Source organism: Piliocolobus tephrosceles, chromosome 18 (assembly GCF_002776525.5).
Source record: "Piliocolobus tephrosceles isolate RC106 chromosome 18, ASM277652v3, whole genome shotgun sequence".
In the NCBI taxonomy this organism is placed as follows: Eukaryota; Metazoa; Chordata; class Mammalia; order Primates; family Cercopithecidae; genus Piliocolobus; species Piliocolobus tephrosceles.
Window position 1 is genome coordinate 28,861,229 of NC_045451.1, and position 14,822 is coordinate 28,876,050.

A 14,822-nucleotide genomic window follows, 5' to 3' on the forward strand; every position below is an offset into this window, starting at 1 on the left:
AATCACTTTTCTAGTATTAAACATTACAGAAAGGAGAAAAATATGGATCTACACTCAGATTAAGAGTTCCATTTAATTCCATATTGATTTACTTTTTTGTATGCTTAGCCTATGTTTTTAAATTGCTAGTCTACTAAGACAATGTCCTCTAATAAGCATCATTGAAAGGATAAGAATAAAAGGAAATTATAATGACTATTCATGGATATAACCTAAGTATCTTTATGTACTCTAATGATTAAAACATTTCAGGAGTAATAGATATAAAACCCTAGAAGTTTTAATTATATAGTCTTCCTTTCTAGGGCAATGCTAAATTCTAAGAACTTAGTTCCCTGTACATCTTTGTTAATCCACATCAATGGTGGTGAACGAGTTCTATTCATTTTCATTAAGATGTGATAGTTTTACATGCGCTAATTAGAATTGGAAGAACATAAATCCTCACAGGAATGTTTGCCATGTTTGTTTAATATCAGTTGGAAAAACATGGCTATATCTGTATATTTGTACATAATCAGGTTTGTTCTCTGATTCTCATGAATTGTAAATGTATTTGATGTTACTTTTTATCTTTTCCATTGTTTAAGAAGTTGAATACTATACTTTATAGAATCATTATTTAAATGCCTAAGCCAAATTCAGTTTTTTAAAATTACTAGTCAGAAGTTCAACTTTAGTGAGAAGATTACTCTAGCATTTTATTTTTGCAACAGATATGGCTTGGCTGTGTCCCCACCCAAATCTCACCTTGACTTGTAACTCCCACAATTCCTACATGTCGTGGTAGGAACCTGGTGGGTAGTGATTGAATTATGGGGGCAGGTCTTTCCTGCAGTGTTCTCATGATAGTGAATGAGTGTCATGAGATTTGATGGTTTTGAAAAAGGGAGTTTCTATGCACAAGCTCTCTTTTGGCCTGCTGTCAGCCATGTAAGTTGTGATTTGCTCTTCCTTGCCTTCAGCTATGATTGTGAGGTTTCCCCAGCCACACGGAACTGTAAATCCAATTAAACCCCTTTCTTTTGTAAATTGCCCAGTCTTGGGTATATCTTATAAGCAGTGTGAAAATAGACTAATATAGCAAATTGGTACCAGGAGTTGTGGGTTGCTGAAAAGATACCTGAAAATGTGGAAGTGACTTTGGAACTGGGTAACACGCAGAGGTTGGAACAGTGTGGAGGGCTCAGAAGAAAATGTGGAAATGTTTGAAACTTCCTAGAGACTTGTTGAATGGCTTTGCCCAAAAGGCTGATAGCGATATGAACAATAAAGTCCAGGGTGAGTTGGTCTCAGATGGAAATGAGGAGATTGTTGGGAAATGGAGCAAAAGTGACTCTTGCTATGTTTTGGCAAAGAGACTGGTGGCATTCTTCCCCTGCCCTAGAAATTTGTGGAACTTTGAACTTGAGGGATATGATTTGGGGTATATAGTGGAATAAATTTCTCAGGAGCAAAGCATTCAAGAGGTGACTTGGGTGCTATTAAACACATTCAGTTTTATAAGGGAACCAGAGCATAAAAGTTTGCAAAATTTGCAGCCAGATAATGTGATAGCAAAGAAAATCCCATTTTCTGAGGAGAAATTCAAACCATCTGCAGAAAGTTGCATAATTAACCAGGAGCCAAATGTTAATCACCAAGACAATGGAGAAAATGTCTCCAGGGCATGTCAGAAGTCTTCAGTGCCGCCCCTCCCATCACAGGCCTGGATGCCTAAGAGGAAAAAGTGGTTCTGTGGGCTGGGCCCAGGGTCCCTGTGTTGTGTGCAGCCTAGGGACTTGGTACCCTGTGTTCCAGCTGCTCCAGCCATGGCTAAAAGGTGCTAATGTAGAGATTGGGCCATGGCTTCAGAGGGTGTAAGCCTCCAGCCTTGGTAGCTTCCATGTGGTGTTGAGCCTGCCAGTGAATAGAAGTCAAGAATTGGGGTTTGGGAACCTCCACCTAGATTTCAGAGGATGTATGAAAATGTCTGGATGTCCAGGCAGAAGTTTCTTGCAGGGGAGGGGCTCTGATGGAGAACCTCTGCTAGGGCAGTATGGAAGGAAAACATGGGATTGGAGCCACCATACAGAGTACTTAATGGGGCACTGCCTAGTGGAGCTATCAGAAGAGGGCCACTGTCCTCCAGACCCCATAATGGTAGATTCACTGACAGCTTGTACCATGTGTTCAGAAAAGCCACAGACACTCAATGCAAGCCCATAAAAGCAGCCAGGAGGGAGGCTGTACCCTGCAAAACCGCAGGAGTGAAGCTGCCCAAGATAATGGAAGCCCACCTCTTGCATCAGTGTGACCTGGATGTGAGACCATGATGTCAAAAGAGATCATTTTGGAGCTTTAAGATTTGACTGTCCCTCTGGACTTTTGACTTGCATGGGGCCTATAGCCCCTTTGTTTTGGCCAATTTCTCCCATTTGGAATGGCTGTATTTACCCGATGTCTGTCTCTGCATTGTATCTAGGAAATAATTAACTTGGTTTTGATTTTACAGGCTCATAGGTGAAAGGGACTTGCCTTGTGTCAGATGAGACATTGGTCTGTGGGCTTTTGAGTCAATGCTGAAATAAGACTTTGGGGGACTGTTGGGAAGGCATGCTAAGTTTTGAAAGGTGAGGATATATGATTTAGGAGGGACCAAGAGCAGAATGATATGGTTTAGCTGTTTCCCCACCCAAATATCATCTTGAATTGTAACTCCCACAGTTCCCACATGTTGTAGGAGGAATCCAGTAGGAGGTGGTTGAATTATGGGAACAGATTTTTCCTGCACTGTTCTTGTGATAGTAAATGAGTCTCATGAGATCTCATGGTTTATAAAGGGGAGTTTCTCTGCATAAGCTCTCTTTTTGCTTATTGCCCTCTATGTAAGATGTGACTTGCTCCTCCTTGCCTTCCACTATAATTGGGATGCTTCCCCAGCCACATGGAACTGTAAGTCCAATTAAACCTCTTTCTTTTGTAAATGGCACATTCTCAAGTATGTCTTTATTAGCAGCTTGAAAACAGACTAATATAGCAACTAAATTATATATTTCAGAGTCATTTTTAGTTCCTCTAATACATGTTGTTAGTAAATAAGTGCTATAGTGCCAAATGTAATTCAGATGTTAAATACACTGCCCAGGAAGTCATCTTATTTTTATCAAGAACGTTCACAATAACAGCTGTCCAAAAATATTTAAAATGGGACTGCGAGGTTCCAATTATTCTCTGATTGTGTAAGCTCCTTTTAGCTTATCCATCCCACTGATAACAGCCTCAAGTTCTAAACAAGATACAAAACAATCCCTGCCAAAACCAGTATCCCAACAATATGAGGTCTGAGTATTTTACAAAACTAGGCGGATTTGGAATTAAGATCTTGGTGAAGTGACTAACATTGGAATTAGTTTTGTTTCACTCCAAGAAAACTTTGCAGCATGGAAAGCACCCCATTACCGTCAGCTGGCACTCCAGTAGAAACCCTCCCCACTTTCTGCCAGAAGAATCACTGAAAGACATTGCAGGGGATGAGGGAAACAGTTTACAAAAAGTATACAGAAAAGAGTTCTGGAGACAGAGATGTCCTGATTCTGAGTAAAAACTTGCATAACTCTCCGTCTAACCACTAACAGCAGAGCAAAGGATTAGGAAACTTAACCAAGATTTTAATTGCTGTCTAGAGAAAGCAAAATCGATCTTACCATCTGAATCTAACTGTTGATTGTCTTCTAAAACCAATATATCAAAAAATTTTCAAGGACTGTAATAAAACCCAGATTCTACAACTTAACATTGACAATGCCTGATGTATAGTCTAAAATTATACAACATACCAAAAAAAAACTGGTAAATGTAGTCCATTCTCAAGTGAAAAAGCAAATAGATACCCAACCCAAATGGCACAGATGTTAAAATTATCAGAGAAACATGCTAAAGTAACTTTTATAAGTACATTCTCAGAGGTAATTTATACTTGCAAGGAATATAGAAAATCTCAACAGAGTAGTAGAAAATGTGGAAAAATGGAGATTTTAAAATTAAAAAGAGGACAATGTTTTAAAATATAATGACCTTTACCATATAACCCTAACAATGAAATGGAGGTAATGAAGGAGTTTATCAGTAAACATGATAATAGATAAAGCAATCAATATCAAGAAAAGAGTAAAAAGGTTAAAAAACAAAAGAAAATATCACAGTTCTGAGAATGTGTAAGATAAAATTCAAATGTATAAAATACATATGATTACAGTGTCAGAAGGAATGTGGTGAATAGTGGGGAAAAATATTTGAAGACAAAATGACCAAAATTGGTGAAAACATAAATTTATAGATTTAATAAGCATGAAACACACAGGCAAGATACAGTAAAAAATGACTATGCCTCTATATGAGATAATCTAGCTGCTGGAAATCAATTATTTCAAAGAAGTCTTAAAAGCACCCAGCAAAAAAATAAAAAAGTTTATATTACTACAGGGAAACAACATTTTGAATGTTATGTTGACACAAGCCTGTTTTCCCAGCTACTCAGGAGGCTGAGGTGGGAGGATTACTTGAGCCTGGGAGGTCAAGGTTGCAGTGAACCATGAGAGCTCCACAGTATTCCAACCTGGCCAACAGAACAAGATCTCATCTCAGGAAAATAATAAAATAATAATAAAACTTAAAACAAAAATTTCAAATAATCCAAAAGAAGTCAAGAAAGGGAAAACAGGGACACAAAAAAGCAATCCAATAAATGGAAAACAAAAATAAAATTCAACCATATGTATAAATACATTAAGTTGCAATGGTCTGAAACACTAATGTTTTTTCATCCGAAACCATAGAGTCGAGTATACAGAGAAACATCACCTTTAAATAACTGGAGAAAAGAAAAAAAAAGTCTGTCAATGTGGAATTCTATATCCAGTGAAAATATTCTTCAGGAAAAAAAAAAGTAGAATGAAGACATTTTTAGATAAAGTGAAACAAAGAAAAGTTGTTGCCACCTGACTGAACTACAAAGAAACGGTAAAGGAAGATTTTCTGTCTAAAGGGAGATAATACTGGATAAGAACTTCATCTTCAGATACAAATGAAAAGCATAAGAAATGTTATATATCTGGCTAAATAGAAAACATAGTTTCCCCTTAAGTCTTAAAAAAAATCCGTGACTGCATAACACAATAAATATATAAGACTATCCAGTGGGATTTTCAATGCATGCACATGTAATACATATGACCATTACAACACAAGGAATAGTCCATATGATAAAGAGACCTGTGCAGTTGCAGGTTTCTATATTTTATATGATATGCTATGATATTAGCCTAAATAAAGTGGGAAAGATTAAATACATAGATGGTATCTTCTAGAGCAATCACTAAGAGCAAGAATCAGTAAATTATAGTTGAGCGGCCACTATTTTTGTATAGCCCATGAGTTAAGAATGTTTTTTAATATTTAAATAGTTGCTAAAATTAAAAGAGACAGAATTTTATAACATATAAAAGTTTATAATATATACATAAATTATATAAAATTATAGGTTCCTGGGTCCACAAATAAAGGTTTATTAGGACACAGCTATGTCTATTTAAGTATGTATTGTCTTTGGCTGCTTTCATGCTATAATAGTTGAGTTGAGGAGTGGTGACAGAGACTATTACATGGCCGTGAAGCCTAAAGTGTTTAGTCTCTGGTCCATTATAGAAAAAGTCAGCTGAGCCCTTATAAGACATATTTCTTCTCTTTCTTTTTTTTTCTGACACAGAGTCTTGCTCTGTCACCCAGGCTGGAATGCAAAGGGGTGATCTTGGCTCACGGCAACCTCACTGCAATATGCAATATGACCTTACTGCAATATGCAATATCAGACATATTGCTAAGTGCTACTAATAACTCAAATTTAGGCTGGGTGTGGTGGCTCACACCTGCAATCCCAGCACTTTGGGAGGCCGAGGCAGATGGATCATGAGATCAGGAATTCAAGACCAGCCTGGACAAGAGTGTGAAATCCCGTCTCTACTAAAAATACAAAAGTTAGCTAGGCACGATGGCACACACTTGTAATCCCAGCTACTTGGGAAACTGAGGCAGGAGAATTGCTTGAACCTGGAAGGCAGAGGGAGCAGTGAGCCAAGATCCCTCCACTGCACTCCAGCCTGGCCAACAGAGTGAGATTCTGGCTCAAAAAAAAAAAAAAAAAAAAAAGAAAAGAAAACCAATAATAACTAGATAACTAGGAAAATCCCAAAATTTGAAAATTAAGTACCACCTTACTAAATAACTTAGAGAATATAATAAATCACAGGAAAATTAGGAAATGTTTTGAACTAAATGGTAATAAAAATACAACATATGAAAATTTGTGGAATGCATGTAAAATGATACCTAGAGGAACAACAGTGGATGCATACATTATAAGGTTCATATGTCAATAAATTAGAAATAGAAGACCAGATCTAAAATAAGTGTCAGGAGGGAAGTAGTCAAGATAACAACAGAAATGAAAGAAATAAAACAGAGATAGATAACAGAAAAGTTAGTAATGTCAAAGGCTCTTTTTTGAAAAGATCAACAAAATTAGTAAACCCCTGTCTAGATATCACAAAAAAAGAGAGGAACCAGAAAAGACCAATATCAGAAATGAAAAAGCAATTAATAACCATAGATAACAGATAAAGAGAACATTATGAATAACTCTGTGTCAACAAGGGACAAAATGAAATGGATGGATTTTATTAAAAATTTAACTTACCAAAATCAATACAAGAAAGTATGCAAATCAGGCCTATATCTGTTTAAAAAATTAAATCTATTATCAAAGCCTTTCTATAAAAAAAAAAAAAAAAATCTCAGGTCCAGATGATTTCATTAGTAAAATCTATAAAATACTTAAGAAATAAATAAAATTTATTTTACACAAATTTTCTGTAATAGAAGGGGAGTAAATATAATCCAGCTCATTTTATGAGCCAATCTAACTGGAGTAAAAGAGAAACAGGATATAGACACTATAGGAAAAGAAAATTGTAGACAAATATAACCTACTGAATATAGGCACACACACAAAAAATCCTTAATAAGCATTAATAAATCAAACAACATAAGAAAAGGATAATACATGATAGCCACACAGGATTTATACATGAAATTCAAGGTTGGTTACCCTTCAAAAATAAATCAATGCAACTCACTGTATTTTTAAAAAAGAAAAGAAAAATTTCAAAAGATAGAAACTTGTCTAATAAAATTCAACAAATATTCATGACCAGAATTTCTAGAAAACTAGAAAGAGTATAACATTTCCTCAATCTCACAAAAGACTTAGATACAGAGCCCAGAGGTAATAACCTATTTCATGGTAAAGACTAAATTTTTTTATTCTAAGATGAGACACAAGGGAAAGATACCTGCTTTCAGCACTTTTATTCAGTATTTTACTAGAGATCCTAACCACTGAAGTAAGGCAACAGAAAGACATAAAAGAGACAGAGATAAGAAACTATATATAAAACTTTCTGTTTGCATAGATATGTTTGACTAAATGGAAAATTTTAGATAATCTAAAAAACTAATGGCATATATAGGTAAATTTAACAGATATTAGGATACAAGGTTAGTATTAAAAAAACTCTTGTATTCTATACATTTATAAATACAACAATACATCTATATATACATTATATAATCATCTATAAATCTACTATAGTAAAAATTTATTTAAAATAAATTTTAACAGTTCTATTTAAAATAATCCAAATATATATGTATATATAATATACATATGTACATATATTTAGGGATATTCAAATATATGTGTATAATTTAAATAGTCCTAAATATATGTACATCTATTTAAATATATATTTCCAAATATATATATGTATGTTTTGGGGGGTATTTCTAATATATGTATATTCCTACATATACATATGTATTTAGGAATAAGTTTAACGTAAACACTGAAGACCTTTACACTTGAAACTATAAAGTATTACTGAGATAAATTAGAGAAAATATTATAAAAATAAACAAATATTATACCTCAATAATGCTCTTTTAAAAATGCCAAAAAGTATCTTTTACCGTATACAGTGTACTGTATATAAATAATACCTGAATAAAGATGTAAAGACAGATAACTTGATAGATAAATAGATCAATTGGTAGGTAGATAGTGAGTTTTTTAAAAAGTGGTTTGGCTTCAAATTAATTTTGCTAAGAAGTATTAAATTCAGATCTTGTGTGTCTATATCATATATCAAGTCTGGCACTAGGGCTCTTGAACTAAAAGGAGTAAAATGTCAGTAGATTAATTATAAATATTTAATAGTATAAACACTGATTAATGAAGCTCTATGCCTATAGTAGGCAAGTTGTTTGTTTGCTTTTAATTAGATAATATTAGATATTACTCAAGATGTTCTTGTATTTCCAGCCTGAAGCTGATCACACTATCTGGTGTCTAAACTGCAAATAAAATGCTGTTTAGAAGTCTTGCTTTCTCATGAAATAGATGAAGGGGTTTATTGGTCAATTATAAAACAAATAGATTTTTATAGTTTAATATACAACCATGATACTTGAAGTTATGACTGACCCTATGCTTAAATGAATTAAACTTACTTTAATTCACTTTTAGTTGTATAACTGTCATACAGTCCTTAAAACATAAAATTTCCTTTTCTTTATTATGTATATGTAATGACTAGACAACTTTGCCTTTCAAAATACCTTCTCAAAAAGTTACCACGGAAACTGATGTATCAATTTTAATGCTCACTAGAATAAACAAAATAATTGGTGATGTATTTGCAGTGTGAACGTGGACTTGAATAAATCCTTATCTTTATAAAGATTAGAGCTTAAGGTATGTCTCTCACACACACTTTGGCTAAATAGTGAAAACACATGTTGGAAAAATGGCATTTCATTTGCATAACCGTGAGGATATTTAATGAACAACATGCTAATTATTGTATTTCATATTAAGACATGGGACTATGTTAAAAGAGTGTCAACTGGTAGAACTTACATACCTATCTGTGTGTATGTGTAATTACAAATTCATAATTATTACTGAGACAGGTTCATATCCCATTTTACCTTTAACAATTTTCCTAGCTCTTTAGAATAGATTTTCCAGAGACTTTTTCTGTTTTTCTTGTTAAGCATTTGGGGAGATTTGCCAATGTTAATCTCCCAAACACCTAAACTTGACTAAATTTGGAGACCTTTGGAATGTTCTTTTGTTAACAAAGAGAATCATTTTCTAAAGGATAGGGTCAACAATGCAGTTTCACTCCTGACTTCCTCTGAGTCCTGACTTCCCTTCCGACCTCCCTCCTTCTGTCTGGTGAGTGGCATCAAGATGAACTGTCAAAGATGGCGGATGCTGAATAATGGATAAGTGGGAGTCCCATGACATAGGTTTGACAGCCATAAATATGAGTTTTGTGATTGCCTTTACATTCAAACTCAGGAACTGATGGAAAGAATATTATTTCTAAATGCCAAGCTAACTAAAATTATGGAGATTTTCAGTAGGTGTTTCTCTTATTAGTGTTTGAAGCAATTATAGAGAGAATGGGTCAGTTCAATTTTCCTCCTTTACTGAGAAAATCTTTTCTTGCTACTGCATTTTAGTTATTCAAATTCAAATCAGGCTTCTCATCACAAATGTTCTGTTTGTGAGAGACATTGCAAATCCCCCCACCCCCTACACCTTGCCTGCCCAGTCAAGCTGCATTTCCAGTGGGGTCAATATAATATGATATTAAATCAACAGGTAGAATCAACTTACATTTTGCGTTATGAAAATTGTTTAACTTACTGGCATCCTGATACATTATGTTTACTTTATTTCTCTGTGTTAATAATATAACCTCCTACAGCACTATGGGAAATCAGATCTAAAATGAATATGAACACTTTTGCACACATTAGACCTCTCTGAATGAACAAGTTTTCAATGAATTCAGAATATCACAGCTGAAGTATTGTATTCCGTAAAAAATGAAGTTGAGTTGAGCACAATAAGAGAACCTAGATCGGTAGAGGCAGGGAAACATGCAGGACGGAGTTTGATCATTCTGATGTATTGCCATGACTGAAAATTCCTTCTTTCATCTTCTTTTGCAGTCATAATGACATAATTCCCCTTAATAGAAAAAACAAATAGCAGATACTCACCTAACCTCTCAATGGAATAATATCGCTGCTTGCTGTCCACACGCACTGTCTCAGCGTAAGGGCTCCCAACGCCGTAACCAATAATATAACCTCGCACCACGATGTTTGGGTTCAAGGGAGGAGTCCAACTCATGATGATGCAGTTGGTCTGGGGCCTCACATGGAGAGAGCTTGGTTGATCAGGAACTTGAGATTCTAGCATTCAAAAAGAGTCATTATCAGCATGCCTCATAACAGAAAACGTAGCATGGCAGAACATCATTTAAGCAAGACGAATAATGCATCCCCTATTGCCCAAGTCACTCTTTATTTCAGCATGTGATACATTTTCTACGTTGGATTTCAATGTCACAAAATTTCTTAAGCACACAAGAATACCAAATTCTTTCCATGGGCATGGTAGGTAGCATCAATGCATCTTTATTCAAATAGTGTCTTATTTGGGCTTTTTTTTTTTTTTTTTCAATTTTTTTTTTACATGTTTCTTCTTAGGTATCATTAATGAAGGGTGAAAACCAAGGCAGATGTAAGAAAAATAGAATGGAGAATAAAACGTCAATGCTGTCTCATCCAATAATTATTCACCTGATTCAACTAAAAACAAAAACAAATTAACCAGTATTTCTTATGTAATTGTCAGGAGAAACAGTTAAGGGCCATGATCTGTTCAGCATGATTAGGATGGTACCTGATTCATGGTTTATTAAATCAGTGAAAAATGCATTTATTATTAAAAGAAAGAAGACAGTGGCCTGGATTAAAGTCTTACAACCTCTAGACCTGTGCAAATTTGGTTTAATGCCACATTCTGTCATTTACCAGCTCTGTGTCCTCATGAAATTATTTCACTTCTCTGAGTTTCCCTTCTAAGTGGGCATTCCAAATATTGATTGACTCAAAGCCTGAGCTCCGGAAGTAAGAAAGAGAAGAATTCAAACTTGTACTCTATGCTCACTGTCTGTGAGATTTTGAGATATTATTTATCCTCTTTAAGCCTCAGTTCCCTAACCTGTAGAATGAAGGTATGGTGTTGAGAAGATTTAATGAGATAATTCATACAAACATATTCATTATGAGTAGCAAATAAATTCTCAAATATTGCCAGATATTAAAAAGAGAATGTGCATGTCACCCTCATATATATTTTCTTTTAAAGGAATTGTGTGTTGAAAATTAGTAAGTTTTAATAATAAATTGTTCTGATTTTTATGTTGTCATTCTTCCCTATTTCCTAGTCCTAAAAAATATATATATATTTTTTTCTGGACACGGATTGTTATTCAATTTACATTTATTTATTTATTGAGACAGAGACTCTGTCACCCAGGTTGGAGAGCAGTGACACGATCTCGGCTCACTGCAGCCTCTGCCTCCCAGGTTCAAGCAATCATCTGCCTCAGCCTCCTGCGTAGCTGAGATTATAGGTGCCTGCCACCACACCTGGCTAATTTTTGTATTTTTAGTAGAGATGGGGATTCATCATCTTGGGCAGGATTATCTTGAACTTCTGACCTCGTGATCCACCCGCCTCAGCCTCCCAAAGTGCTGGGATTACAGGCTTGAGTCATCACACCCAGCCAATTAACAAATATTTATACAACACCTATTATATTTGAGATTTGAGCCTCGGTACCTATAATATTCAGGATATAGGAAGAACAAATACGGCAGACATAAAACCTGCACTATTGGAGTTTATAGTCTAATGAGAAATAGGCAAGTAAAAAGGCAGTTACAACAGATTATGATAAATATTTTGATTGGCTAAATATTAGCACACATAGACTATTCTTTGAAAATCAGGGAAGTATTATGCAAAGATATGTAAGAAAGAATATGCCCATCCAAACTTCAATAAGTGCTTAACACACTTCTTGGCAATTAATAAGTACTCAAAAACATTAGTGATTTGAATTTTATTCAAGTGATGCTGTTCATTATTTATGTTCCAGAAATGTCTGTGTCCAGTGATTTAGAAAATCTCTGAAGGTAACATATGCCAAATTACGCAAGGAAATCTGATGACTAGAGGTAATATTACTTTTTTTCCTCAATGTAGTACCCAAAACTGGCACAGTCCCTACCACTTTTATTCATATGCAGCATTCCCACTTCTAACTTACGTGATAGATGGAAGCATGTTCTTATTAAAGTTTTCAAAATAGGTACCATTTTCAAAAGATTCTAAAGCTTTTCAAATGATTTTAAAGTTGCCACATCGACAGAATTTTCTAAAGATGCTTTTTCCCCAAAGATGGCCCTTCGTGAGCAAAAAGGGAAAGCTATTATTTGTCTGCCCTAAAAAAGCCCATGATATAATATGCAAAGACCTCATAAAAAATTATGTCTCAAAATGTGGATATAAGCCTTAACAGCAGAAACACGTTGTTTGTGAAGTATATCCTAATATAAGCTCTAAGTAAAAGTAATAAAAAGAGATGAAAAGGATGGATTAACACTTTTCAACCCTATTGCCACAGTCTCACCAGTGCCCTTGAAATGTAATGGACTCTCAGTCAGTTCTGTTTAGCACATTTGAAGTTTTTGCACTGACTTTTAAAACAACAAGATAATCTGCCTAATCGTACACTAAGAAAATAAACTAGATCTTCTGCATTTATGACTTTTTAAAAGCAATATGAAATCATAATGATTTGAATGACAATATTTAACATCTTTTAGAATAAAACGAAAAACCGTTTAAACTGTTAAAATGTTTTCAGAACAGTAACTATCCATATTTCTGAAAACCAATGAAGAGTTCTCTTGCAAATTGGTTAAGTTAGTAACTACAGAATTTTATTCATTGGAGCTTTAAAATATCATCGTAATGCATACACCAACTGGCTCTTGAAAAAGAGGAGTTTTTAGAATGTAAGACTCCCTTTTATCCTTCACTGTATGAAAATGTTTCAGTCCTAGAGGCAAGCCTCAAAATAATTTTTAATATTAGAAAAAAAGTTAGTACATAAGAAGATATGTTGCCTCTTCATCTAAATACTAATTAGGTTTGTGTGTGTGAGAGACAGAGACAGGATCTTCTTCTGCCTCCCAGGCTGGATTGTAGTGGTGATCTTACAGCTCACTGCAGCCTCTAACCCTCTGACTCAAGTCAACCTCCTACCACAACCTCCCTAGTAGTTGGGACTACATACAGGCGCCACCACGCCCAGTTAATTTATTTATCTATCTATTTATTTTATTTATCTATCTATTTATTTTATTTTTATATTTTTGTAGAGATGGAGTTTTGCCATGTTGTCCAGACTGGTCTTGAACTCCTGGACTCAAGCAATCCACCTGCCTTGGCCTCCTAAAGTGTTGGAATTATAGATGTGAGTCTACATGCCCAGCCTTAATGACCCTTTATCACCAAATTAAACTCACAGGACCAAAAGGACAGTTCCTATCGAGGTAGTATTAGACCCAAGCCATTCATAATATATGGCCTCATCATCATGATAACTGTGCCAGGAGATTGTTCATAATCCATGAGAGCCAATTTATGCCCACTCACTTAATATAAAGGCAGAAATAACAATTTTCATTTTATGCTACCTGAGTGAGTTTTCTCTGACATAGATGACCGTATGGATTAGGAAAGTGGTTACTATTAGAATGAACTATAAAATATCAATTTAGAAAATTTGCTGTGGAAGATACATAATATGCCTATTATTTATTTGGAGTCTGCAACTGAAATTTGCTGCTCAGAAGTACATGAAACATTTTACAAGTATCTCTAAGACACTGCTTGCACATATGAAGCACAGAGGAGTAGTAGAGTAGCTATTGAGTTAATTTGAAACCAAAGAGCACATTTTGCCTGAAATGTTTAAATTAATGAAGCCTGATATGATTTGGTTGTGTTCCCACACAAATCTCATCTTGAATTGTAGTTCTCACAATTTCTAAATGTTGTGGGAGGTACACATAGGGAGGTAATTGAATCACAGGGGTGGGTCTTTCCCATGCTATTGTCATGACAATGAATAAGTCTCTTGAGATCTGATGGTTTTATAAAGGGGAGTTTCCCTGCACAAGTTCTCTTCTCTTGTCTGCTACCATGTGAGATGTGCCTTTCACCTTCTGCCATGATTGTGAGACCTCCCCAGCTACATGTAACTGAATCCATTAAACCTCTTGCTTCTGTAAATTGCCCTGTCTCGGGTATGTCTTTAATAGCAGCATGAAAACAGACTAGTACAAGGCCCCAAATTTTTACTAGAGTCTCAATGATCAAGAAAACTAGGTCAAATGCCACTCTTGATTCTATTATTGAATTATGGATTCTCTCTTGGTATACTCTGGTTCTAAAGAACATGCTATTTTCTCTAACACGTATGTAGTCATGTTACTCTTTGTAACATATGTAACATATGTAGACATGTTATTCTTTGTAACAGATATGTAGACATGTTATTCTTTGTAACATTAATGTAGACATGTTACACAGGTTTCCACTAATGTGTAATGTTCACATGTGGCACACTAGGTCGTGTATTATATTAATCCCTGTGACATTTCAACAACTACTATGTATCTCCTATATACTAGTCGTAGTTCTAGGTACTAAAAATATAGTGTTGGGAGAGGAAAGACAAAAAATAAGTCCTAATAAACGAACAAGACAATCGTGAGATCTTGATAAG

The 14,822-nt window shown here is 34.8% G+C and overlaps 1 protein-coding gene across 1 annotated transcript in view; it reads right to left on the bottom strand.

Moving 5' to 3' along the window:
- The window catches only part of DCC (DCC netrin 1 receptor), a 1,259,004-nt gene that overhangs the window by 228,303 nt on the left and 1,015,879 nt on the right, over positions 1-14,822 (bottom strand). Inside the window, exon 15 of the mRNA XM_026455168.2 lies at positions 10,171-10,365. Coding sequence (XP_026310953.1) covers positions 10,171-10,365 — 195 coding nt within the window. The remainder of the gene's footprint in view (positions 1-10,170; positions 10,366-14,822) is intronic.